Here is a 27,979-nt window from a genome sequence, read left to right as displayed (position 1 = left end):
GGACATGCAATTCAAACATTATTGGTTCAAAAATTGAGAGGGTACAAAATGTTTGCCATTACCCCCAAATCATCTTGTCCTTACCTGTCTGAGCTGACCACAGGGCTTCCTCAGCTGGGACCTGGTGGCTCTTTGCCTCTTACCCTGGGGAGTCACAGCTGCAAGGAACCAGTGGCAAGAATCCTCAGAGGGCTTAGAAGACTCTTTTGCCCATTGTGATGGGTGAGTTCCCATTCCATGACAACAATGGGCACCCGCACCTTCCCCTCCTGGAAGAGGCTAAGAAGTAAAGATCAGGAACAAGGAGGAGGAGGAGCTTCCCAGACGTGTAGAGCTTATGAAGTTGAGGAAGCAGCTTCCCAGACGTGTAGAGCTTATGGAGAGGTGAGGTAGCCAATCTCAGCCACATTCAGCTTCCTGGAGAGAATGACCAAAGGGCGACGCTTCAACCCACCTTCAGACAAGGATGGGAGATGGGTAAGGAAGATGGTGGCCCCTGGTGCCTTTCTCATGCCACGTGGGTGTGGTCAACAGTCTGAGGAGTTCCAATCCTGCTTCTGCTATTACTGAAGCATGACCTTTGACAAATCACTTCACTTTACTCAACCTCAGTTTCTTCATCTGTGAAATGGGAATCCTCTAACACTCTTGCGAAGATTGAATGAAATAATGCATGTAAAATGCTCAGCACACTGGAACCTCGTGAATGTCCACTAAGCAGTCATTCCTGCTCTACTTTTTCTTTCTTCCTTAACATCTATTTTCTAACATACTACAGAACTTATTCTCTTATCTATGTTATTTTTCTCCCCTTGCTAGAATATAAGCTCCATGGAGCTGGGATTTTTGTCTATTTTATTCACTGATGTATCCCCAGTGCCTAGAACAGGATCTGGAGCATAGAAGGCACTCAATACATATTTGTTGAAGTAATTATATTATACTAGAAACCTCTAAACAAATTCTTGTTGGCTCCCAATCCAATTCCTTTAGCCCCTCCAGCCTATGAAATGAGAAGAGTCCAGGAATGCATCATTTACTCATCTTCATCACTTGAAAACTTTCCCTTTCCAGCTTCACGCTCTTCCCCAACCCTTGCTCTTCTGATGTCACTTACAGAGCCTGTGGGATTTTTCACTCTTCTACCATCTTCAAGAAACATTTGGGTCACTCCTAAGTGTGAGGTCTTAGCCTTGTCGGCCAAGCACTTCTCTCCTTTGCTCTTCAACATGTATATTTCATGGCCGACAAGGCTTTCCCATTTCTAATTTCTACAATTCATTCACAAAAAGAATGTTAAGGGGAAATCACAGCAGTAGACTCGCAATGAGAAACATAATCAGAGAAAAACCTGACGTCGACTTCTTTTAGGGTAGCAATAGGTAAAAAATTGTTAAAATTTTAATTTGTTTCAAAGAAAAACAGAAAACACTTCAGCAAATTTGGGTCTGAAGGCTTTAAAAAACTGATCTACCCACTTGGATACAACCTTGGCTAAGCAGCTTAGTCTTTCTAAGTCTCAGTTTCTATGTCTGTAAAATGGGAGCATAATGTACCAAGGGTAGAAGATCATGGTGGGGGATTCACGACTCATTAACAAGTGCTCAGTACAATGACTGAGCACCTAGAAACCACTTAACATATATACACTTTGTATGTATGTGTATATATATGTGTATGCACACAAATGTATACCTTGTTTCATTCCACAAAAATTTAAAGCATGGAAAATGCACACAATAAAATAATACAGTATAAATCAAATAGAAAGTTATAACCAGTTTTATAAATACTTTAGAAAGAGAAGAGGCTGAGTCTGAGAACACATATAACATAGACATAATATTAGGTATATTTCCAGGATTATATGGTAGATATTTGGGCACCACATTTGATTCTGAGTTCCCTGGCAGCCAAAGTAAAATGAGAGATAATGTCAACTCCATAAAGCTAAGTTCCCATGAAAAGAAAAATGTAAGTTGCTCAGACTAAGTAGCTTTCCCTCTAGCTATTACCTATGTATCAGTTACAATTGTTAGCCTGAATTTTATAGAAGGCTGACTAAAGTGACTACAGTGTCTTAACCAAATAGGGATTTATATTTCTTAAGTAACAATGAAACCTAGAAGTTGGCCATCCCAGGCTAGTACAGCTGCTCAAGGGAGTCATCAGCAGCTCCCTTTTCAGCATTCTGTTTTGCCATCCTTAGTGTGGGATGACTCCAGCTCCAAACAGTGAGTCCACAACTCAGGCAAGAAAATAAGAGGAAGGTCAAAGGACAAAAAGATGGAAGGCACCTGTCACCTAAGTCTGCCCCTTTTTATCAGGAAAACAATACTTTCCTGCCTTCCCTGGAGCCTGCTCCCTAGACCTCTGCTTCCATCTCACTGTGTCACATGGCCAATTTAGCTGCAAGGGTGTCTGAGGAGGTGTTGTTTTTAACCAACCACATGGCTGCTGTGAATGAAGAACCTGAATTCTGTGGTAAGGGGGAAAGCGAGAATCAACATTTCATAGGAAGAAATTTTATTTTATCCTTCTATCAAGACCCCAGAAACGTAGCCCAGTCCCTGGGTTTTAGGGAGAAAGGCACTGTTCCCCAAAGCTTGGCTTGGGCCTTTGGCAAAAATCCTTTCTGCTGTCAGCACCTAAGAGCATAAAAAGAATAGTGCTGATCATGAAGTTTCCCAAAGTAACTTGTAGACGAGGAGGGAAAAATTAAAGAAATTATTGGCTTTGAGTCAGCTGCAGCCCATTTGGGAGGACCGTAATTGCCAAATTAGAGGTGACAGCCATTTTGCAGTTGACCTTGCTGGTTGCAATCTAGCTATTGCCAGGTAGAAAAGACTTTTTCCACACACTTGCCCCTTCCTATTTAATATTTCAGTCATTGAGTGACTGAACGAAGCAAAAATTTCACCGCCAACTTGTTAAAAAGCTGTATTTCACGGTTACAATATCTAACAGAAGGGTTTATTTCACAGCTATCATGTTATAGCCATTAAATATATATTTTAAAAGAGCGAAATTAAAACGCTAGAGCCATTTTTTAGAGTGATTTAGTCTACAGACCTGCTGAATACAAATGAACCCAAGTCAGTTGTCATTTAACTGGTGAGAGACATCATTCTTGATGTTAGAACAGCCTCCCCCAACCCCCAGCCTGATTTTCCACAACTTCCGAGAGGGAAGTGTTGACTCAGTCAGACTGGAGGAAGGGTGAAGGAAAAGGTTCAGAGCCCGAAGACCCTTTGTATTATTTATATTTACCTCTAAAAATATTTCTTTGGAAAACATTTTAAAAATAGAAGATAGAATGAATGAGAAAGATATAGGTTGACTTTGAACACATTTCTAGAATATATTAAGAGAGGAAAGCAAGGTGCAAAGCAGTATGTATGATATAATCTGATTTTTGTAAAGCAGTGTAAGTCTTCTCACAGGCATAGGTGTTTGTATGTGATCATATGAGTGCTTGGTTGCTAATATTGTTATCTGGGGTTGGGGAGTGCGACAGGAAGCAGAGAAGAAAGCAGCCCAAAGCTACCGTAAAATAATAAGGCAGGGGAGGGGCGTCAAGATGGCTGACTAGAAGCATTGCGTGCCCGCCTATCCCACTTAGAAGAACCAAAATAGTGTACAGGCAGTCACACTTCAAATATGTTATCCAAGAGAGAACGCTGGAATTCAACAGAGAAGTGACAGGAAACACCGTACGTGGGGAAAGAGAAGGGAAAAAGGCAGCCTGCCTGGCCGGGATCGGCTGGGAGCCAGGAGTGACTTCCCAACATGGGGAAAGGGTAAGTGAGTAAGTGAGAGACTTCCGGCAGCCCACATGCCCACTGTAGAAATGTGTAACTCTGGCCATGGAGAACTTCTCGACCCTTCTCTCCCTGAAACTAACAGAGAGAGTCTCCCGGAAACTGTGGGATGGAACTCCTCTAGGGAGGAAGGTCATGCTGGGTTCCTTTCTGAGACCCAGGCTGCTATAGCAAGGTGCCATTTTCAAATCTATCTTTTGGCAGACTGCACGCTGTCCTGGGGCCCAGAAGCATCTGGACTGAGGCATTATGGAAACTTGGGCTGTTGCTACTGGGACTGAGGAGTGAGCTGAGAGCACTTCCACAGTTGAGGCTAAGAAGCAACTGAGGCACAGGCTGCAGCTGCAGCTGCTGGTGCTGGGAAGTGAGCACTGCCAGGAGACTGGGATGTGAACGAGGCACAAATTGACACTGGAACTAAGTTGTCAGCTTGGCGGGGCGGGCGGGGGGGGGGGGTGCTCCTGTAGCCAGAGCCAAGGGGAGCAAGCTAGACATGGGCTACTGCTGCCAAGGTTGGAGGGCAAACCCTGGCAGGACTGGAGCATGAGAGGGATGTGTGTTCCCCATGCACCAGCCCAGACTGTGGCCACCAAAGACAACCCCTCCCTCCAGTGACAGGGCCTCAGCACAGCTGCTACCACCTCTCAGCTGAGCACTCCACCTGGGGCCTGCTCCTGCTCATGATGGCTGGTGCCTGCTGTCATATTTTGGGGGCCCAAGCGCAAGCCCACCCAGCCGGGCTTTGCCTCCTCTTCCATGACAGAACACAGAGCCTCACGTCCTTGAGCTTGCCCAACCCATCTACCACCTTGAGTACACTCCTCCCAGGGAACTCAGATTGGGCCTAAACTCCTGGCCACTACCATCTCAGCTGGCCCCCATGTGCAAGCACCACCTGCAGTCCTAGAGACTGGCCTGCCCAGCCCATCGCAACCACTGCCAACATCAATGCACACCACTCAGGACCCAAAAAATTATCCTGCCACTGCTACTGCCATCACCCATGCCACACCAGCTGCCTAGGGGCCTGAGAACCCACCCACCTGCCTGGTTCATTGCTGCCACTACTAGTATCAAAGCAAGCCACCGGGAGGCCCAAGAATTGGCCCACCAGGAACTGCCAAAACAGATGCCAGCTTATACTACTCTGAGGCACAAAGATAGACATGCTCAGCCAACTGCTGCCACCAATGGGGCCTGAAGACTGACCTACCTGGCATCTCAGTCCCCAGCACAACTTCATCACAGCCTCTACTGTTAACCACACCCTAACACACTGAGGAAATCACAGGTACCACTAATTGTGGTTACAGACAAAGAAATCATATAAAGCCTGCATGACTACATGCATGCAGAATCAAAGCCAAAGTACTCTATCCAACTGACACCATGGAAACATCTTCAGGAAAATGTCCTCCCTTATAAAAGTAAATTTAAAAATAGGAAGAAGAGACTGTTACACCAGATGTGCAGATAGCAATGTAAGGACAGAATAAACATGAAAAAGCAAGGAAATACACTTCCAAGAGACAAAATAATTCACCAGCAATAGATCTTAATCAAAAAGAAATTTCCCAAATACCAGATAAAGAATTGAAAATATTCATTTTAGGGGCTGGGTGCAGTGGCTCATGCCTGTAATCCCAGCACTTTGGGAGGCCGAGGTGGGCAGATTATTTGAGGTCAGGAGTTCAAGACCAGCCTGGCCAACATGGTGAAACCCCATCTCTACTAACAATACAAAAATTAGCTGGGCATGATGGTGCATGCCTGTAATCCCAGCTACTCAGGAGGCTGAGGCAGGAGGATCGATTGAGTCTGGGTGGCGGAGGTTGCAGTGAGCCAAGATCGCACCACTGCACTTCAGCCTTGGCAATAGAGTGAGACTATGTCTCAAAAGAAAAAAGAAAAAAAAATTCATTTTAAAGAAGCTCAGTGAGATACAAGAGAAGGCTGAAAAATAATACAAAGAAATCAGAAAAATAATTCAGGATATGAATGAGAAATTTGCCAAGGAGAAAGATATTTAGAAAAGAAAAGAACCAAATAGAAATTCTGAAATTGAAGAACTCATGGAAGGAAATACAAAATACATTTGAAAATTTCAACAATAGACTTGATCAGGAAGAAGAATCTCAGAACTTGAAGACAGGTCTTTTGAAATAATCCAGTCAGACAAAAATAAATAAAAAAGAATTGAAAAGTATGAGCAAACTCTTTGTTACATTTTGGATAACATAAAGTGATCAAACATTTAAGTTATCAGGATCCTCCAGAGAAAAGAGACAAAGAAAAGATTAGAAAACCTATTTAACACAATAATAGACAAAAACTTCCCAAGTGCAGAAAGAGATTTAGACATTCTGGTACAAGAAATTCAACAGTCCCCAGGCAGATACAATACAAAAAGGTCTTCTCCATGAAATGTTATAGTCAGACTATCTAAAGTCAAAGATACAGAACAAATTTTTTAAAAAAGCAAGGGAAAAGCATTAGTCATCAATAAAGGAAACTCCGTCAGACTAACCATAGGTTTCTCAGCAGAAACCTTACAGGTCATAAGACAATAGGATGATATATTCAAAATGCTGAAAGAAAAAACTGCCAGTCAAGAATGCTATTTCTAGCAAAGTTCTCCTTTACAACTGAAGGAGAAATACAGTCTTTCCCAGACAAGCAAATGCTGAGGGAAGGACTTTTTTACCACTAGATTGACCTTTTGAGAAATACTCACGGGATCCCTGGAAGTGAAAGGACAATATTTACCATCATGAAAACATACAAAAGTATAAAACTCACTCGTAGAACAATCACACAAAGGAGGAAGAGAAAGGATTCAAATTGTACCACTACAGAAATCCACCGAATCACAATGACAAGCAGTAAGATAAAAAGAAAGGAAGAAAGAAGATGTAAACAACAAGAAAACAATTTAATAACATGATAGGAACAAAGCCTCACATATCAATAATAACTTTGAACAGAAACCTTAAATTATCCATTTACAAGATACAGAATGGCTAGCTGAATGGAATTTAAAAAAAAAAAAGATCCAACTATATGCTGCTTACAAGAAACTCACTTTGCCAGTAAAGACATATAGATAGACGGAAAATAAAGTCATGATAAAAAGATATTCCATGCAAATGGAAAACAAAAGTGCACAACAGTAGCTGTACTTAGATAAAACAGTCTGTAAGTCAAGAACAGTAAAAAAAATACAAAGAAGGTCATTATATAATGATAAATGGATCAATCCAGCAAGAGGATATAACAGTTCTAAATATATGGCTATCCAACACTGGAGCACCCAGATTCATAAGGCAAATATTATTAGATCCAAAGAAATGGACTGCAATGCAATAGTAGTGGAAGTCTTCAATTCCCTACTCCCAGCATTAGACAGACAATCTAGACAGTAACTCAACCAAGAAACACTGGGTTTAAACTGAACTTTAGGCCAAATGGACCCAACAGACATGTACAGTTCATTCTATCAAACAACTGGAGAATATACATTCTTTTCATCAGCCTATGGAACATTCTCCAGGATAGACCATATGTCAGGCCACAAAACAAGTCTCAGCAGTTTAAAAAAATTAAAGTCATTACATATCTTCTCAGACCACAGTAGAATAAAACTAGAAATCAATACCAGGAGGAACTTTGGAAACTATGCAAATACATAGGAATTAAACAACATGCTCCTGAATGACCACTGGGTCAATGAAGAAATTGGGATAAAATTAGGGGGGAGGGGCCAAGATGGCCAACTAGAAACAGCTGTGGTTGGAGGTTCCCACTGAGAAGAATGAAAATGGTGAGTGAATCCTGCACTGGCAACTGAGGTATCCTGATTCTGTCAGAGACTGACTAGGTGGTTGGCATGACTCACAGAGAGGGAGGAAAAGTAGGGTGGTGTGTCTGCCCACCTGGGAGCCACATGGGGTGGAGTTCCCACCCCCAGCCAAGAAGGGTGGTGAGTGATCATCTTGCCCTGCCCTGGAAACCATGCTTTATCCATAGATCTGTGCAACCCATGGATCAGGAGATCCCCCTCATGAGCCCACGCCACCAGGGCCTTAGGTCCCAAGCACAGAGCTGTGCAGATTCTCAGCAGCCACTTGGTGGGGACTGCCTAAGACTACCGAGTTCCTGGGGGGAGAGGTGGCCATCATCACCGTGGGTGCCTGCTGCCTAAGATGACTGAACTCCCCAGGAGAGGGGCAGCTGTCATCACTGTGGCTGCCTGCTAAGACAACTGAGCTCCCAGGGGGAGGAGTGGCCACCATTGCTGTAGCTCCAGTCTGCCATTTTTACCCTGCTGGTGCTGGAGAGACTGGACCATGTGGACCCAGGAGGAATTTCCCACAGCACAGCATAGCAGCTGTGGCAGATCATGGCCAGACTGCCTGTTTAAGCTGGACTCTGGTCCATCCCTCTTCACTGGATGAGGACTCCCTGCATGAATTTCAGCAACTCCAGCCAGGGTTTTAAGGACAGAACTCTTGTCTCCCTGGGACTGAACCCCTGTCGGGAGGGGTGGCTATGGTCTCCCTGGATCAGCAGACTTAGTCTTCTCCCCTGCTGGCTCTAAGGAACCTGGGCAATCTGGATGAGTGGAGATTCCCCCAGCTCAATGCACCCACTTTGCCAAGGGGCAGCCAGAGTGCTTCGTTAAGCAGGGCCCTGGTTCCCATGCCTCCTGACTGGGTGAGACCCCTCAGTCAAGTTACACAGGAGTGTTCCTGCTGGTATCAGGTCAGTGCCCCTCTGGGACAGAGATCCCAAACGAAGGAGCAGGCTGCCACCTTTGCTGTTCTGCAGCCTCCACTGGTGATAATTCCAGGTGCCGGAGGGACCCAGGCAAATAGGGTCTGGAATGGGCCCCCAGCAAACTGCAGCAGTCCTGTGGAAGATGGGCCTGACTGTTAAAGGAAAGACAAACAGAATGCAACAAAAACAATAGCATCAACAAATAAGTCCCTGTAAAAATTCCATCCAAAGGTCAGCAGCCTCCAAGATTGAAGCCAGAAGAACTCACAAAAAGGAGAAAGAATTAATGAAAAAATGCTGAAAACTCAAAAAGTCAGAGTGCCTTTTATCCTCTAAATGATGGCAACACCTCTCCAGCAAGGGCACAGAACTGGGCAGAAGCTGAGATGGATGAATTCATAGAGGTAGGCTTCAGAAGGTGAGTAATAACAAACTTCACTGAGCTAAAGGAGCATGTTCTAACTCAATGCAAAGAAGCTAAGAACCATGATAAAACATAACAGGAGCTGTTAATCAGAATAACCAGTTTAGAGAGGAACATAAATGATCTGATGGAGCTGAAAAACTCAACATGAAAACGTCACAATGCAACCACAAGTATCAATAATTAAATAGACCAAGAAGAGGAAAGAATTTCAGAGCTTGAAGACTGTCTTGCTGAAATAAGACAGGCAGACAAGAATAGAGAAAAATGAATGAAAAGGAATGAACAAAACCTCTGAGAAATATGGGATTATGTAATAAGACCAAACCTATGACTGATTGGGGTAACTGAAAGAGACAGAGAGAACAGAATCAAGTTGGAAAACGTACTTCAGGATATCATCCAGAACTTCCCCAACCTAAAAAGACAGGTCAACATTCAAATTCAGGAAACCCAGAGAGCCCCAGTAAGATATTCCACAAGAAGATCAACCCCAAGACACATAATCATCAGATTCTCCAACGTGGAAATGAAGGAAAAAATGTTAAGGTCAGCCAGAAGAAAGGCCAGGTCACTTACAAATGGAAGCCCATCAGACTAAGGGCAGACCTTTCAGCAGAAACCCTACAAGCCAGAAGAGACTGGGGGTCAATATTCAACTTTTTTTTTTTTTTTTTTGAGAGAGAGTCTCTCTCTTGTCACCCAGGCTGGAGTGCAATAGTGTGATCTTGGCTCACTGCCACCTCCACCTCCTGGGTTCCATTGATTCTCCTGCCTCAGCCTCCTTAGTAGCTGGGATTACGGGCACCTGACACGACGCCCAGCTAATTTTGTATTTATAGCAGAGATGGGGTTTCACCATGTTGACCAGGCTGGTCTTGAACCCCTGACCTCAAGTGATCAGCACACCTTGGCCTTCCAAAGTGCTGGGATTACAGGCATAAGCCAGTGCCCAGCCTCAACATTCTTAAAGCAAAAAATTTCCAACTCAGAATTTCATATCTGGCTAAACTAAGCTTCATAAGTGAAGGAAAAAAAATCCTTTTCAGACAAGCAAATGCTGAGGAAATTTGCCACCACCAGGCCTACCTTGCAAGAGCTCCTGAAGGAAGCACTCAATATAGAAAGGAAAAACCATGCCAGCCACTGAAGTACAAAGACCAATGACACTATGAAGAAACTACATCAACAAGTCTGCAAAAATAACCAGCTAACATCATGATGACAGGATCATATTCATAGATAACATTAACCTTAAATGTAAATGGGCTAAATGCCTCAATTAAAAGACACAGAATGGACAGCTGGATAAAGAGTCAAGACCCATTGGTGTGCTGTATTCAAGAGACCCATCTCACGTGCAAAGACACACATAGCCTCAAAATAAAGAGATGAAGGAAAATTTACCAAAAAAATGGAAATCAGAAAAAAACTGGGGTTGTGATCCTAGTTTCTGGACAAAACACACTTTAACCAACAAAGATCAGAAAAGACAGAGAAGGGCATTGAATAATGGTAAAGGGATCAATTCAACAAGAGGAGCTAACTATCCTAAATATATATGCACCCAATATAGGAGCACTCAGATTCATAAAACAAGTTCTTAGAGAACTACAAAGAGACTTAGACTCCCCACAATAATAGTGGGAGAGTTTAACACCCCAATGTCAATGTTAGATCATTGAGACAGAAAATTAACAAGAATACTGAAGACTCAAACTCAGCTCTGGATCCAGGGGAACTGATAGATACCTACAGAAGTCTCCATCCAAAAAGAACAGGATATACATTCTTCTTGGTGCCTCATGGCATTTACTCTAAAACTGATCACATTATGGGAAGTAAAACACTCCTCAGCAAATGCAAAAGAATTGAAATAATAACAAACTGTCTCTCAGACCACAGTGCAGTCAAATTATAACTCAAGATTAAGGAACTCACTCAAAACCACACAACTACATGGAATTTGAACAATCTGCTCTTGAATGACTCCTGGAAAAATAATGAAATTAAGGCAGAAATCAAGTAGTTCTTTGAAATCAATGAGAACAAAGAGACAATGTACCAGAATCTCTGGGACACAGCTACAGCAGTGTTAAGAAGGAAATTTATAGCACCAAATGCCCACATCAAAAAGCTAGAAAGATCTCAAATTGACACACTAACATCACAACTAAAAGAACTAGAGAACTAAGAGCAAATGAACCCCCAAGCTAGCAGAAGACAAGAAATAACCAAGATCAGAGCGAAACTGAAGGAGATAGAGATACAAAAAACATTTCAAAAAAATCAATGAATCTAGGCGGTGGTTTTTTTGAAAACATTAATAAAATAGACCACTAGCTAGACTAATAAAGAAGAAAAGAGAGAAGAATCAAATAGACACAATGAAAAATGATAAAGGGGATATGACCACTGACCCCACAGAAATATAACCAAACATCAGAGAATATTATAAACACCTTTATGCAAATAAACTAGAAAATCTAGAAGAAATGGATAAATTCCTGGACACATGCATTCTCCCAACACTAAATCAGGAAGAAGTTGAATCCCTGAATAGACCAATAACAGTTCTGAAATTGAGGCAGTAATTAATAGCCTACCAACCAAACAAAGCTCAGGACCAGATGGATTTACAGCTGAATTCTACCAGAGGTACAAAAAAGAGCTGGTATCATTTCTCCTGAAACTATTCAGAACAATTGAAAAGGAGGTACTTCTTCCTAACTCATTTTATGAGGCCAGCATCATTCTGATACCAAAACCTGGCAGAGATACAATAAAAAAAGAAAACTTAAAGCCAATATCCATGATGAACATTGATGCAAAAATGCTCAATAAAATACTGGCAAACTGAATCCAGCAGCACATCAAAAAGCTTATCCACCATGATCAAGTCAGCTTCATCCCCAGGATGCAAGGCTGGTTCAATGTATGCAGATCAATAAATGTAATTCATCACATGAACAGAACTAAAGACAAAAGCCACGTGATTATCTCAATAGACATAGAAAAGACCTTTAATAAAATTCAACATCCCTTCATGTTAAAAACTCAATAAACTAGGTACTGATGGAACATATGTCAAAATTATAAGAGCCATTTATGACAAACCCACAGTGAATGTCATACTGGATGGGTAAAAGCTGGAAGCATTCCCCTTGAAAACCAGCACAAGACAAGGATGACCCCTCTCACCATTCCTATTCAACATAGTATTTGGAAGTTCTGGACAGGACAATCAGGCAAGAGAAAGAAATAAAGTGTATTCAAACAGGAAGAGAGGAAGTCAAACTGTCTGTTTGCAGATGGCATGATCCCATATCTAGAAAACCCCATAATCTCAGAAAAAAACTGGAGGCATCATGCTACCTGACTTCAAACTATACTACAAAGCTAGAGTAACCAAAACAGCATGATACTAGTACAAAAACAGACACATAGACCAATGGAACAAAATAACTCAGAAATAAGACTGCACATCTACAACCATCTGATCTTCAACAAACTTGAAAAAAACAAGCAATGGGAAAAGGATTCCCTATTTAATAAATGGTGCTGGGAGAACTGGCTAGTAATATGCAGAAAATTGAAACTGGACCCCTTCCTTATGCAACAATTAACTCAAGACAGATTAAAGACTGAAATGTAAACCCCAAAACTATAAAAACCCTAGAAGAAAATCTAGGCAATACCCTTCAGGACATAGGAAAGGGCAAACAAATATTACATGATTAAAATGTCAAAAGCAATTGCAACAAAAGCAAAAATTGACAAATTGTATCTAATTAAACTAAAGAGCTTCTGCACAGCAAAATAAACTATCATCAGAATGAACAGGCAACCTACAGAATGAGAGAAATTTTTTGCAATCTATCCATCTCATAAAGGTCTAATAACCAGAATCTGCAAGGAACTTAAACAAATTTACAAGAAAAAAACCCCATTAAAAAGTGGGCAAAGGACATGAACAGATACTTCTCAAAAGAAGACATTTATGCGGCCAACAAACATGAAAAAAAGCTCAGCATCACTGATCATTAGAGAAATGCAAATCAAAACCACAATGAGATACCATCTGATGCCAGTCAGAATGGCAATTATTAAAAAGTCAAGAAACAACAGATGCTAGTGAGGCTATGGAGAAATAGGAATGCTTTTACACTGTTGGTGGGAATGTAAATTAGTTCAACCATTGTGGAAGACAGTGGGTGATTCCTCAAAGACTTAGAACCAGAAATACCATTTGATCCAGCAATACTGTTACTGAGTATATACCCAAAGGAATAGAAATCATTCTATTATAAAGATACATTCATGCGTATGTTCTTGCAGCACTATTCACAATAGCAAAGACATGGAGTCAACCCAAACATCCATCAATGATAGACTGGATAAAGAAAATGCACATGTACACCACGGAATATTATGCAGCCATAAAAAGGAATGAGATCATGTCCTTTGCAGGAACCTGGATGGAGCTGGAGGCCATTATCTTCAGCAAACTAAGACAGGAACAGAAGACCGAACGCTATCACGTTCTCACTTATAAATGGGAGCTGAACAATGAGAACACATGGACACAGGGAAGGAAACAACACACAATGGGGCCTGTTACGGGGGGTGTGGGAGGGAGAGCATCAGGAAAAATAGCTAATGCATGTGGGGCTTAATACCTAGGTGACAGGTTGATAGGTGCAGCAAACCACCATGGCACACTTTTACCTATGTAACAAGACTGCCTCTCCTGCACTTGTATCCCAGAACTTAAAATAAAGTTAAATAAATTTTAAAAAAGATAAAAATTTTAAAAATTCTTAAAACAAATGAAAATGGAAACTCTACATACCCAAACCTTTGGGATACAGCAAAAGCCGAGGAATTTTTTTTTTTTTTTTTTTTTTGAGACAGAGTTTCACTCTTGTTGCCCAGGCTGGAGTGCAATGGCATGATCTTAGCTCACTGCAACCTCCGCCTCCCAGGTTCAAGTGATTCTTCTGCCTCAGCCTTCCGAGTAGCTGGGATTACAGGTGCCTGCCACCATGCCCAGCTAAGTTTTGTATTTATTTATTTTATTTATTTATTTATTTTTGAGATGGAGTCTCACTCTGTTTCCAGGCTGGAGGGCAGTGGTGCGATCTCTGCTCACTGCAACCTCCACCTCCTGGGTTCAAGCAATTCTCCTGCCTCAGCCTCCTGAGTAGCTGGGACTACAGGTGCACGCCATCACACCCAGCTAATTTTTGTATTTTTATTAGAGACAGGGTTTCACCATGTTGGCCAAGATGGTCTCGATCTCTTGACCTCGTGATCTGCCTGCCTCAGCCTCCCAAAGTGTTGGGATTACAGGCATGAGCCACTGCACCTGGCAACTTTCGTATTTTTAGTAGAGACGGGGTTTCACCATGTTGGCCAGGTTGGTCTTGAACTACTGACCTCAGATGATCCACCTGCCTCAGCCTCCCAAAGTGCTGGGATTACAGGCATGAGCCACTGTGCCCGGCCAAGCAGAGGAAAATTTATAGCAATAAATACCTACATCAAAAATGGTAGAAAGATTACATAAAGTAACTATCAACAATGCACTCCAAGGAACTAGAAAAGCAAGAATAAACCAAACCCAGCATTAGCAGAAGAAAAGAAATAATAAAGACCAGAGCCAGAACTAAATGAAATAGAGACTAAAAGAAAATACAAAGGATCAATGAAATTAAAAGTCGATTCTTTAAAAAAGAAAAACAAAATTGATAAACTCCTTGCTAGACTAGCCACAAAAGAGAAAACCCAAATAAACAAAATCAGAAATGAAAGAGGAGACATTACAGGTAAGACCACAGAAATATAAAAGATCTGTGGAGATCTTTTATTAAATAAAAAGTTGGAGATCTTTTTTTAAATAAAAAAGTTGGAGACTACTGTGAACAACTATATGCTGACCAACTGGGAAACCCAGAGGAAATAAATAAATTCCTGAAAACATACAACCTACCAAGATTGAATCAGGTAGGAATGAAAATCTGAACAGAGCAATGCTGAATAGTGAGACTGAATCAGTAATTAAAAAAAAAAAATCTCTCAACAAAGAAAAGTCCAGAACTGGTTGGATTCACAACTGAATTTTACCAAACAAAACCCAAATACCAATTGTCTTGAAACTATTTGAAAATATTAAAGAGGAGGGAATTCTCCCTAATTCATTCTATGAGGCCAACCAGCATCACACTGATACCAAAACCAGAGATAGACACAACAAAAAAAGATAACTACAGGGTATGCAGGGGTGCCCCAACCACACTCTGTCCACAGACTCTCAGTTATTTTAGGAGATCCCTGGCCAAAGATTTATTTCTCTTGACAACCAAGGGCCTCCGTCTGGATTTCCAAGGAAGAAATTTCCTCTGAAGCACTGGAACTTGCCACCACCAGCACCATGCCCTACCAATATCCAGCATTGACCCTGGAGCAGAAGAAGGAGCTGTCTGACATCGCTCACCGCATCGTGGCCCTGGGCAAGGGCATCCTGGCTGCAGATGAGTCCAATGGGAGCATTGCCAAGTGGCTGCAGTCCCTTGGCGCCGAGAACACCAAAGAGAACCGGCGCTTCTACCGTCAGCTGCTGCTGACAGCTGACGACTGCGTGAACCCCTGCATCGGGGACGTCATCCTCTTCCACCAGACACTCTACCAGAGAAGGATGATGGGCGTCCTTTCCCCCAAGTTGTCATATCCAAGGGTGGTGTTGGGGGCAGCAAGGTAGACAAGGGCGTGGTCCCCCTTGCAGGGACAAATGGCGAGACCACCACCCAAGGGTTGTATGGGCTGTCTGAGTGCTGTGCCCAGTACAAGAAGGATGGAGCTGACTTCACCAAGTGGCATTGTGTTCTGAAGATTGAGGAACACACCTCCTCAGCCCTTGCCGTCATGGAAAATACCAACATCCTGGCCTGTTATGCCAGCATCTGCTAGCAGAGTGGCATTGTGCCCATTGCGGAGCCTGAGATCCTCCCTAATGGGGACCATGACTTGAAGCACTGCCAGTGTGTGACCAAGAAGGTGCTGACTGCTGTCTACAAGGCTCTGAGTGATCAACACATCTATCTTGGAAGGCATCTTGCTGAACCCCAGCATGGTCACCCCAGGCCATCCCTGCATCCAGAAGTTTTCTCACGAGGAGATTGCCATGGTGACTGTCACAACGCTGCACCGCACAGTGCCCCCCGCTGTTCCTGGGATCACATTCCTGTCTGGAGGCCAGAATGAGGAGGAGGCATCCATCAACCTCAACGCCATTAACAAGTGCTCCCTGTGACCTTCTCCTATGGCCAAGCCCTGCAGGCCTCTGCCCTGAAGGCCTGGGGCAGGAAGAAGGAGAACCTGAAGGCTGCCCAGGAGGAGTCAAGTGAGCCGTGGCCAACAGCCTGGCCTGTCAAGGAAAGTACACCCCGAGCAGTGAGGCTGGGGCTGCTGCTAGCAAGTCCCTCTTCATCTCTAACCATACCTACTAAGTGGAGGTGTTCCCAGGCTGTCCCCAACACTCCAGGCCCTGCCCCCACTCTCTTGAAGAGCGGGCCTCTTCCTCGGGGCTCCAGGTTGGCTTGCCCGTGCTCTTGCCTCCCTCGTGACAGTGGTGTGTGGTGTCATCTGTGAATGCTAACTCCATCACCCTTTCCAGCACACTGCCAATAAACAGCTATTCAAGGTTGGAGGAGCGGGGGCGGGGAGAGAACTACAGCCAATATCCCCAATGAACAGAAATACAAAATTTCTCAACAAAATACCAGCAAACTAAATGCAACAGCACATCAAAAAGACAATATACCGTGATCAAGTGGGATTTATAGCAGGGATGCAAGGATGCTTCAACACACACAAATCAGTAAACATGACACATCACACCAACAAAATGAAGGACAAAAACCATATGATTATCTCAATAGACACAGAAAAAGCATTTGATAAAATTCAACATCCCTTTACGATAAACACTCTCAACAAACTAGACATAGAAGGAACATAACTCAAAATAACAAAGACCATATACAGCCAACCCACAGCTAACATCATACTGAATGGAGTAAAGTTGAACGCCTTTGCTCCAAGAACTGAAACAAGACAAGGATTCTCACTTTCACCATTCCTATTCAACATAGTGCTAGAAGTCCTAGCCAGAGCAATCAGTCAAGAGAAAGAAATAAAAAGCATCCAAATTGGAAAAGAAGAAGTGAAACTGTCTCTTTTTGCTGAGGATATGATATTATATCTAGAAAAACCTAAATACTCTACCAAAAAAACCCCACTTAGATCTGATAAATATATTCAGTAAAGTTGCAGGATACAAAATCAACATACAAAAAGCAGTAGCTTTTATATATATAATCAATGATCTAGCTAAGAAGGAAATCAAGAAGGCAATTTCATTTATAATAGCTACAAAAATATATAAGAATAAATTTAACCAAGGAGGTAAAATATCTCTATAAGAAAAACTATAAAACACTGATGAAAGAAATTAAAGATGACACAAACAAATGGAAAAATATCCCATGCTCCTGCGTCGGAAGACATATCATTAAAATGACCATATTGCTTAAAGCAATCTACAGGTTCAATGCAACCTCTATCAAAATACCAATGTCATTCTTCACAGAATTAGAAAAAACAATCTTAAAATTCATATGGAATAAAAAAGAGCCAGAATAACCAAAGGAATCCTGAGCAAAATGAACAAAGCTGGAGGCATCACTTATTACAAGACTATAGTAACCAAAACAGCATGGCATTTGTATAAAATTAGACACACAAACCAATGGAACAGAATAGAGAACCCAGAAAACTGATCTTTGACAAAGCCAATATGAACTTATATCAGGGAAGCAGCACCCTGTTCAATAAATGGTACTGAAAGAATTGGATAGCCACATGCAGAAGAATGAAACTGGACACCTATATCTCACCATATAAAAAAATCAACTCAAAATGAATTGAAGACTTAAATATAAGATCTGAAACTGTAAAAAACACTAGAAGAAAACCTAGAGAAAACTCTTCTGAACCTTGATTTAGACAAAAAATTTATGACTAAGATCTCCAAAGCATAAACAACAAAAATGAAAATAAACAAATGGAACTATATTAAATCAAAAAGCTTCTGCACAGCAAAGGAAACAATCAAAAGAGTAAACAGACAATCTGTTGAATGGGAGAAAATATTTGCAAACCATTCATCTGACAGGGGAATAATATCCAGAATATACAGGGAACTCAAACAACTCAACTGTAAAACAACAACAACAACAACAACAACAACCAAAAAACCAAGTAATTCCATTAAAAAGTGAGCAAAGGACATGAATAGACATTTCTCAAAAGAAGACATGCAAATGGCAAACAGGTATATGAAAAGGTGCTCAACATCATTGATTATCAGATAAATGGAAATCCAAGCTACAATGAGATATCATCTCACCCCAGTTAAAATGGCTTTTATCCTAAAGACAGGCAATCACAAATGCTGGTGAGGATATCAAGAAAAGAGAACACCTGTACACTGCTGGTGGAAATATAAATTAGTACAGCCACTGTATTAGTCTGTTTTCACACTGCTATAAAGGACTACCTGAGACTGGTAATTTATAAAGAAAAGAGGTTTAATTGATTCACAGTTCTGTATGGCTGGGGAGGCCTCAGGAAACTTACAATCATGGCAGAAGGCGAAAGGGAAGCAAGGCATATCTTACATGGCAGCAGGAGAGACAGTGAGCAAAGGGGGAGGTGCTACACTTTTAAACCATCAGATCTCATGAGAACTCACTCACTATCATGAAAACAGCAAGGGGGAAATCCGCCTCCATGATCCAATCACCTCCCACCAGGCGCCTCTTCTGACATTTGGGGATTCTAATTCAAGATGATTTGCATGGGGACAACCATATTAGAGCCAAACCATAGTAGCCACTATGGAAAATAGTATAGAGGTTCCTCAAAAAATTAAAAATAGAACTACCATGTGATTCAGCAATCCCACTGCTAAGTATATACCCAAAAGAAAGGAAATCAGTATACTGAGGAGATATTTGCACTCCCATGTTTATTGCAGCACTATTCACAATAGCCAAGATTTGGAAGCAACCTAAGTGTCTATCAATAGATGAATGGATAAAGAAATGTGGTACACATACAAAATGAAGTACTATTCAGCCATAAAAATGAATGAGATTCTGTCATTTGCAACAATGTAAATGGAACTGGAGGAAATGTTAAGTAAAATAAGCCAGGTATAGAAAGGCAAACTTTTCGCATGTTCTCACTCCTTTGTGGAAGCTGAATATTAAAACAGTTGAACTCATGGAGAGTAGAATGATGGTTATCAGAGGCTAGGAAAGGTAGTGGTGAGGGACATGGGGATGGAAAATGGTACAAAAATATAGTTAGAATGAATAAGTTCTAGTAGTTGATTGCATGACAGGGGGGTGACCACAGTCAATAATAATCTGATAGCATGACAGGGGGGTGACTACAGTCAATAATAATCTATTGTACTTTTTAAACTAAAAGTATAATTGGATTGTTTGTAACACAAAGAAATGATAAATGCTGGAGGTGATGGATCCTCCATTTCCCCCGATGTGATTATTACACACTGTATGCCTGTATCAAAATATCTTATGTACCCCATAAATATATACAGCTACTATGTACACATAAAAAATTTAAAAAATTTTAAAAAGGAGACATATAAATGGGAAACAGGCATATGAAAACATGCTGAACATCACTAATCATCAGGGGAATGCAAATAAAAACCACGATGAGATATCATCTTATCCCAGTCAGAATAGCTATTACTAAAAAGACAAAAAATAACAGATGTTGGCGAGGATGGGGAGAGAAGGGAACTCTTATACACTTTTGGTGGAAATGTAAACTAGTAGAGCCACTATGGAAAATAGTATGGAGATTTCTCAAAACTCTCAAACGAGAAATTACCATTTGATCCAGCAATGCTACTACTGAGTATCTACTAAAAAAAATCAATATATCTGAGGGATACCTGCACTTGCATGTTTATTGCAGCACTATTCACAATAGCAAAGACATAGAATCAACCTAAGTGTTCATCAATTGACGAATGGATAATGAAAATGTGATTGCTATTTAGCCAAAAACATTTGCAAACTATTCACACTATTGGAGCGTATACATTTCCTCCTTGTATCAAATCTACCATATCAGGTAGGTATTATTATTCCTATTTTACAGATAGGGAAACCGAGGCTTGAGAAAGTTTAGTCTCTCTCATCAGGCTCACCTAGGAGATAGGAGAGAGACCTGGGGTGGACTCAGGACCTCTGAATGTCCAGCCTCTGACCCAACCACATTATGCTTCCTTCTCCCTTTATGGGAATTTTCATTGAATTGGGTCTTGTCTTTTTAATTTCCATTCATTTCCTCCTAGAGAGTCCTGCTTCAGAGCTCACTTTGTTGGGGTGGCTTTTAAGAGGCGCCATTCAAATAACATTGGGGTGAGCTTCTCTCGCCATAAGAGCTAGCCACACCCCCCTTCAGGAATGAAAGACTCATCACTCTGGCTGCTGGGAGCATGGCCCTCACTGCCCACACCTACAGGTCTGTTATCTGAAGAGAGCTGCCTCCCTAGGGTCACGCCTTCTTCTGGGGGTAGCCCAGGAATAAATCCAATGCCTCATTGCTTGGTGCACAGAGACTGGGTCCCCTCTCCCCAGCTCTGAGTGGCCACCCAATGTCCAGAGCTCCCAGCCGGGTCAACAGAGGCCCTTGTTGGGACTACCCCTCTTCTGCCCAGTCCTGTTTCCTTCCCAGGCTTTTGTTGGGAGATTGCAAGGACATATTCTAGATAATCCTCACTGTCCTCATTTTTCTTGCTTCACATCCTTCTACCCCCTCTTTTTCCCTCCTAGACGTTACCTCCCCTCTACCATCCTACATTTCCTGTGGAGAATCACTTGAGATTCTCTGTTCCTCCCCTTCCCGTGGTCTTAGGGCCACCTCATACCTACATTGCTGGAGGTTGGCTCATCTCCATAAACGTGGGTTGGCTCCAAGGTCCTCAGTACTGGGAGCTCCCTGACCACAGGAAGGATCTCAAATAACACATTTCTGTCTTCTCAGAATGTGTCTGCTCACTCGCTGAGGACCACACCCTCCTTACCAGGCTATGGAAACATTTCCAGGCTCCAGCTCAGCAGGGGTAGCCTCTGTAACTTGAAACAACCGGCAGTGATGGCTCTGGGCCATTACAATGTTTTTTGTCTTGGAAAGAATACTTGAAAATTACAAAAATTATGCCATTTCCATTGCATGCCAAAAGCACCCAAATTGCATTTTAATCACTGTACAAAGGAAGCCCTGATACTTGGCTTGTAGATTCAAATGTGTCTGGTTTTAATCAAGGCGTGTGCTGTTCTTCCAGTTCCCTCACATCGGGCTAACGCAAAAGACACCAGAATCCATCACCAGTGCTACGTCAAAAGAGCCCCAGAGTCCACACTTGCCTCGGCAAGCGGAGGGGAAGCTGCCGCCCATATACAAAGTCCGGGAGAAGGTGAGTCCTGAACACTGGCCACTGCCATGTGCTCCTGTGGACCTCCCAGGGGGCAGCGCCGCTGGCACGTTGGGCCAAACAATTCTTCCCTGTAAGAAACTGCGCATTTACTATCCTTGGACCCCTAAGGGTTGGTAGTATCCCCACCCCATACCCTGGTGCTCTCCGGCAGGAATTACTTCCTGCTATGGACAATCAAGTTAGGCTCCTCCATGAACAAGAAGCAACACCCCCTTCCAGCCCACAGCTCATTAACATGCACCTCCTGCCTCGCCGGCCAATTCCTGAGCAACTTCAAGGCCCTGCAGTGGCACAAAGGAGAAGCCAGGGTCCATTTCATACCTGCCAGGGTCCCCCCGAGGCCTTGGGCCAGGGCTCTCATCTCCTGGGACCCTTACTGGCCAGATGACAGAGTTGGTCTACACGGCCTCAAAAGTCCTTCCCAGTTTTTGGCTCCATGAGCCTGTACACTTTTCCATCCTTGCATCCAAATAAGGTGTTTTGAAAGAGAATTTTTATGACTTTGGGGAAGCTGGAAATAAGGTGGGGTTTCAAAGCCCGGCGCTGATGAGCACGTGGATATCCTCCCCCTCCTGTGTCTGCTCCATCTCTGGGGCCAGGTTTCATTGTCTTTCTTAGAGCCATCCATCTTCCTTCCACATCACCCGATCCCAGTTCTGAAAGCATGCAGGGTTCTAATGTGTGCTCTTTCCCTTCCATCCCACTTTTCCAGCAAGCAGTGAATAACCAGTTCCCCTTCTCCGTGCATGACAATCGGCACAGCTTGGAGAACTCTGGATGCTACCTTGACTCCGTGAGTAATTCTTTCCAAATTATTAATAAAACAGGGAACAACACAAGGGATCTTGATTTTCTGGGGTGTGTTGAAGATAGAGGATTGGCCTCAAAACTGGAACAGGGTCAAAACAAAGCGAGGTCTTAAACAAGACTCATAACAGGTTAAAAAAGAAATGTTCAAAGCTCTCAGAATTCCACGCAGCTTTCAAGGATCTACACCAGTGTTCTGCCTAGGTGTATGTGCGCTTCATCCTTCTGCAAGTGCCTTCCCATAAATTGTCTCTTTTGCGAGCTTTCTTGTGAGGATCTGCCATGGGAAGGAGGGACTGCTATGCGTATCTCTGGATGGCAGAACCAGGATCCACGAGGAAAGGTCAGAAGGAGGAGGAGCTTACATAATATAAGGAAGGATTTCCTTGTAACTGGAGTTGCCTTTTCTCTACAGGTTGTGAGTTCCCCATCACTGGAGAACATGAAGTCTGATACAGTGGTGGTTCACACAGCACTGTGTGATAGAAATGTAGTGTAAACTGTATGCATAATTTTAAATGCTTTAGTGGTTACATTAAGTACAAAGAAACAGGTGAAATTTACTTTAATAATATATTCTATTGGCTGGGAGCAGTGGCTCAGCCCTGAAATCCCAGCAGTTTGGGAGGCTGAGGTGGGAGGATCACTTGAGGTCAGGAGCTTGAGACCAGCCTGGGCTACATAGTAAGACCCCGTGTCTACAAAACATTACAAAATTAACCAGGTGTGGTGGTGCATGCCTGTTGTCCCAGCTACTCAAAAGATTGAGGCCGGAGGTTCACTTGAGCTCAGGAGTTCAAGGCTGCAGTGAGCTATGATCACGAACAGTGCACTGCAGCCTGGGTGTCAGAGTGAGATCCTATCTCAAGCAAACAAAAATAATTTATTTAGCCCAATAATTCTCCAAATTGCCCATTCAACATGTAATCAATATAAAAAATTAATGAGATATTTTACATTCTTCCTTCCAAACCAAGTCTTTAAAATACAGTTTGTGTTTTACACTTATGTAACATCTCAACGTAGACAACTCACATATCAAGTGCCCAATGGCTACATGTGGCTAGGGGCTACCAGACTGCACAGCACAGGGAAACCTATTAGATAGAAAGCTGTATCAAGTGATACCTGCAAATCCTCATGGAACCTGAAAGTCCATGATAATGAAGATGTTATTAATGGCCCACCATTTATAAAGCATCTGCCATATACCAACATCTCGTATTATTGTATTCAATCCTCACAACAATCCTACAGGCTAATTACACTTATCATCTCAATTTAGAGATGAGCAAATTGAGATCCAGTAAAGTTAAACAACTTGCCCCAAATCCCTCTTTCTTCTAGACTACAATGTCTTAACTAAATAGAAGTGCCTTAACCCCAGAAATCTGGTTTTCTTCTGGCAGAATGTTGAAAACAGGACCAGAATACCCACTTTGCCCGCCTCTGTAAATGGGGTGCTTAATATTGTTTTTTAAATAACCAAAGCAACATATGTCCTTTAAAAAACTGAAATAATACAGAATTGTATAAAATTAAAAATAAATTCACACCCTTATTTTCCTTCCTCACAATCTGACCTTGACGGTTCACTGCTAGTAATGGTTTTGTGGGTAAAATTTGAGAATTTTTCCAATTCACATGCAAATGTACACACATAAATGTATATTTGTTAATGATATAAACAGGATTCTACCACTTGTATTTTGCCAAGGTTATGATAGTCTTCTAGAAAGCCTTGGAAGCTTTCCAGCTTTCTCTATGTTCTGGAATAGCTTATATAACATTTGGATTTTCAGTTTAATGGAGGTTTTCAGTTTAATGGAGGTTAGACAGAATTTGCCTATGAAATAACTTGGGTTTGGTATATTTTTTAGAGTAAGTTTTTTATGACTTTTTCTTTCTTTCTTGATTATTAATCTGTTCAAACTTTCTATCTCTTCTTGGGTAGATTTTGCTGATACGTATTTGCCTAAAATTTATCTAATTCATTTCAAATGTACGGTATAACATCTCTCAAAATAGTCTTATTTTGTTGTTCCTTAAAATTTGTTTTCAGTTGAATGTTTAGTTCACATACTTGCAATTGTTTTTGTTACTAATTTATTAAAACTATAAGTAGTCTTTAGATTATTGGTTTGACTACATCCCAAAGGTTTTTCCAATTAAGGTCTCATTATTATTTGCTTTCAAATAGCCTATGATTTAATTTTTAATTTTTCCCTTTCCTAAAAAAATTGGAAGAATGTTTTGAATTATCTATATGGTTAAAAATTTTAGAAATAATCTATTCATTGCTAATATCTAGTTTTATGGGTTATGGTAAATTTCAGAGTATAATCTAAGATTCTCACTTTTTGAATTATGAGATTATCTTTGTTGTCTTGTGTGTGATTAACTTTAACAAGTGTGTCGTGGCTGTTTACAAATAATATATATTCCCCCCTGTTGGTTACAAAGTTCTTTATATCTATTAATTTAGGACTGTGAATTATTTAAATCTTTCATATCCTTGTCTTAATTTTTGTATTGATCTGTCAATTTCTGCTTCTAAGATTATTCTTGAGTTTCTAAAGTTTTTTTTGCCTGATATAGTTTAATACCTTATCTTTCTGCATCAAAAATTTTTGTTGTTTTATTTTCATGGTGGCTTTTGCCATTTATCAATATGAAGTGTTTCTCTTTATATGCGTTAATGCCTTTAGCCATAAATTCCATCTGCATTATGATACTGGCATTGTCACTATTACTCTCTTTTTGCTAATGTTTGTTCTTTATGTTATGGGCCATTCCTTTGTCTACATAATTTGTAGTCATTTTGCTTTGCATTTGTCTTCTATTATAAATAGAATGCAGCAGAGTTTAAAAAAAAATTGAAGAATCTATTTCTTTATGTGAGAATTTAGCCCATTCACATTATTATGACAATTTATGCTTTTGGTTTTATTTCTGCCATCTCACTTTTATGTTTCCTATTTATTATGCTTATATCTTTCTTTTTTTCTTCCTCTCCTGACTTTGCTAGGTTGATTGAATTTATTTGCTCACTCTGACTTGTATTCTACAAGTACTTGCCCTCAAGTACAAATATTTAATAATTATATTAACACTATATTACTCTATGTATAAAAATTAATAACTGTAGCTTTTCCCCAAGAATAAGGTAAGTCTTCCAGCATGCTTTATCTCACTCACTTCCTGTTCCAGGGCTGCTGTGTTGGTGGCCAGGTTGTATTCCCCCAAGTCCTGTAGGTGCCATTCCTGGACTTCAGCTGGGAGCTCAAAGATGTGGCCCTGATTTCCCTAATCAAGTTGAAATCCCGGAATTTCAGTTGCAGATTCTTTTCTTTCTGTTTCCCTCCCTCCTTTCCATTTTGTGAATTTGTACAATTCAATACATTTCATAGTCACATTATTAGCAAGCATTTAGATTTCATCATAAATTTTACTTGCTACTTTCCTTGAAGCTCTTTCCCCTATTTTCATCATGCCTTTCTTTTACTTGTTTTTCAATTTGCTGGAGTATCCTCAAGTCATTCTTTAGAAGCCGACTTGGACATTGTGCCCCGCGTCACACACTTGTCCCTCCAGTGCCACTCTCCTCTTCTCCCTACTCTGGTTCCGGGGGCTGATCTATGTGGAGTACATTCCTCCCCAGTCCCCTCAGTCCTGGAGCCATTGCACAGCCCCTTGGGGTGTCCCTACACATACCCACATGTATGTAGACAGTCGCTTTATAGACTGTCCTCAAATTACTCTAATTGGAATGTGGCTTGCATCTCCTGCTGCGAATCTGACACTGACCCTTCATCACAGAAACCTCACTTTACTGACGTGAAGTCTATGTAATGTAATGTCCATTTCCTCTCAGTCACTCATGTCAGGATAGTGTTTTCTTTCTTAGTTTTCATCTAGTTGTGAACAAACAATGTACGATTTTGAGTACACAGTAATTATCAGGTTCACACATAAGGTGCTGAGAGTGAATGAGGAAGCCTGTGGGCCAGGACCCAAAGGTGCTGGGTCCTTCAGGGAGCCCTTAGGGTTGGGAAAGAATTCAGCCTCCTCAGACTTTTCAGAGAAAGAATCATCATTGGTCCCACTGAGTGCTGGGGGGCAGCTCAGTGCTGGGGAGCAGGGAGGGTCGGGGGTGTTGGGAGTGAAGGGAACCTACCTGGGTCCCTAGGGTTGAGGCTGGCTAACAGTCTGTTTCTGGCTGGATTGTCTCTGGTTCTTCTTTCCATGTCTCTAAAAGTGCAGGCCCCTTGGTGGCACCAGAAGACTGTGAGGACAATAACAGAACCCTGCTAGGGTTTTGTGAGTGTCAATTCATAAGCTTCAACAGGTTGTTAAAGGAGACCTTGAGACAGTCGTCTTAGTGTGCATTTGAACATATACATGTCAGGTAACTGATTTTAAGAAAGACCTCAGAACTGTGTGACTGAGGCTGGGCACGTTGGCTCACGCCTGTAATCCTAGCACTTTGGGAGGCTGAGGCGGGCAGATTGCCTGAGCTTAGGAGTTCAAAACCAACCTGGGCAACGTGGCAAAACCCCGTCTCTACTAAAAATACAAAAACTTAGCCAGGCGTGGTGGTGTCCACCTGTAGTTACAGCTACTCAGGAGGCTAAGGCATGAGAATTGCTTGAACCCGGGAGGCAGAGGTTGCAGTGAGCTGAGATCGTGCCACTGAACTCCGGCCTGGGTGACAGAGCAAGACTCTGTCTCAAAAAAAAAAAAAAAAAAAAAAAAAAAGAACTATGTGACCTTGAATATTTTCCTTCTAATCTTGTAATTCTTCTCTCCAGGGCCTGGGACGTAAGAAGATCTCTCCAGATAAGAGGCAACATGTTTCAAGAAATTTTAATCTCTGGGCATGTGACTATGTTCCATCCTGTCTTGATGGCTTTTCAAATAACCAAATATCATACGTGTATAAAGAAGCCGCGGTGGTCTCAAGCTTCAGACGCTTTCCACGATGCTATAAAGAGATATGGAACGCTTTTACATTTCTTCCTGAGAGAAGCTATACAGAGGTTTTGAAAAAGAAGCCCCAAGTAAGGTTCACTGTTGACAAAAAGGTTGTTTCTTCACTGGAGTCCTAATCCTCCCAGAAGATTTTTGATGAATTTTGTAATACTGGTATTTCATCAGACATCCTAAAAGTATATGTTTTCTGATCCAGCACTACTATTTAATTTTTAAAGTACTTTTATGATTTTTATAAGGTCAAAAAACATTCAAATCCTTGTGAAATGAATATGTGATGACATACGCATGTGTAAATAAATTTTTCAGATGGCCACATTTACTTTTGGGGAGTTTTAAAAAGTACATCCTTAATATACGGTCACATTTTTGTTTTGAAATTTCAAACCATACAGAGGAAACAAAAGTCCTCCTTGATTTCACCACATCTTCAATCCTGTATGTCCTCAGAAGTAAGTTAACTACTTGTTTTTAATCTGCATTTACAATCATATACATGTGCATAACACATAAAATTTTCAACATTACCATGTTATACAGTGCAAAATATTCTAC

General features: G+C 41.5%; 1 protein-coding gene and 1 pseudogene across 1 annotated transcript; both read left to right on the top strand.

The window, feature by feature from the left end:
- Window positions 1-252: 252 nt before the first annotated feature.
- On the top strand, window positions 253-27,742 carry TEX36 (testis expressed 36). Its single transcript, XM_003312816.4, has 4 exons — window positions 253-477; window positions 21,473-21,604; window positions 22,338-22,418; window positions 27,244-27,742. Exons 1-4 carry the CDS (start codon window positions 427-429, stop codon window positions 27,538-27,540), a joined length of 561 nt encoding a protein of 186 aa, XP_003312864.1. The 5' UTR covers window positions 253-426; the 3' UTR covers window positions 27,541-27,742.
- On the top strand, window positions 15,313-16,529 carry LOC104008343 (fructose-bisphosphate aldolase A-like; annotated as a pseudogene).
- Window positions 27,743-27,979: the final 237 nt, after the last annotated feature.

The sequence above is a fragment of the Pan troglodytes genome, chromosome 8 (assembly GCF_028858775.2).
Source record: "Pan troglodytes isolate AG18354 chromosome 8, NHGRI_mPanTro3-v2.0_pri, whole genome shotgun sequence".
Taxonomy (NCBI): Eukaryota; Metazoa; Chordata; class Mammalia; order Primates; family Hominidae; genus Pan; species Pan troglodytes.
Note: the sequence above shows the minus strand (reverse complement) of the source record. Positions and strands in the feature narration are given on the sequence as shown.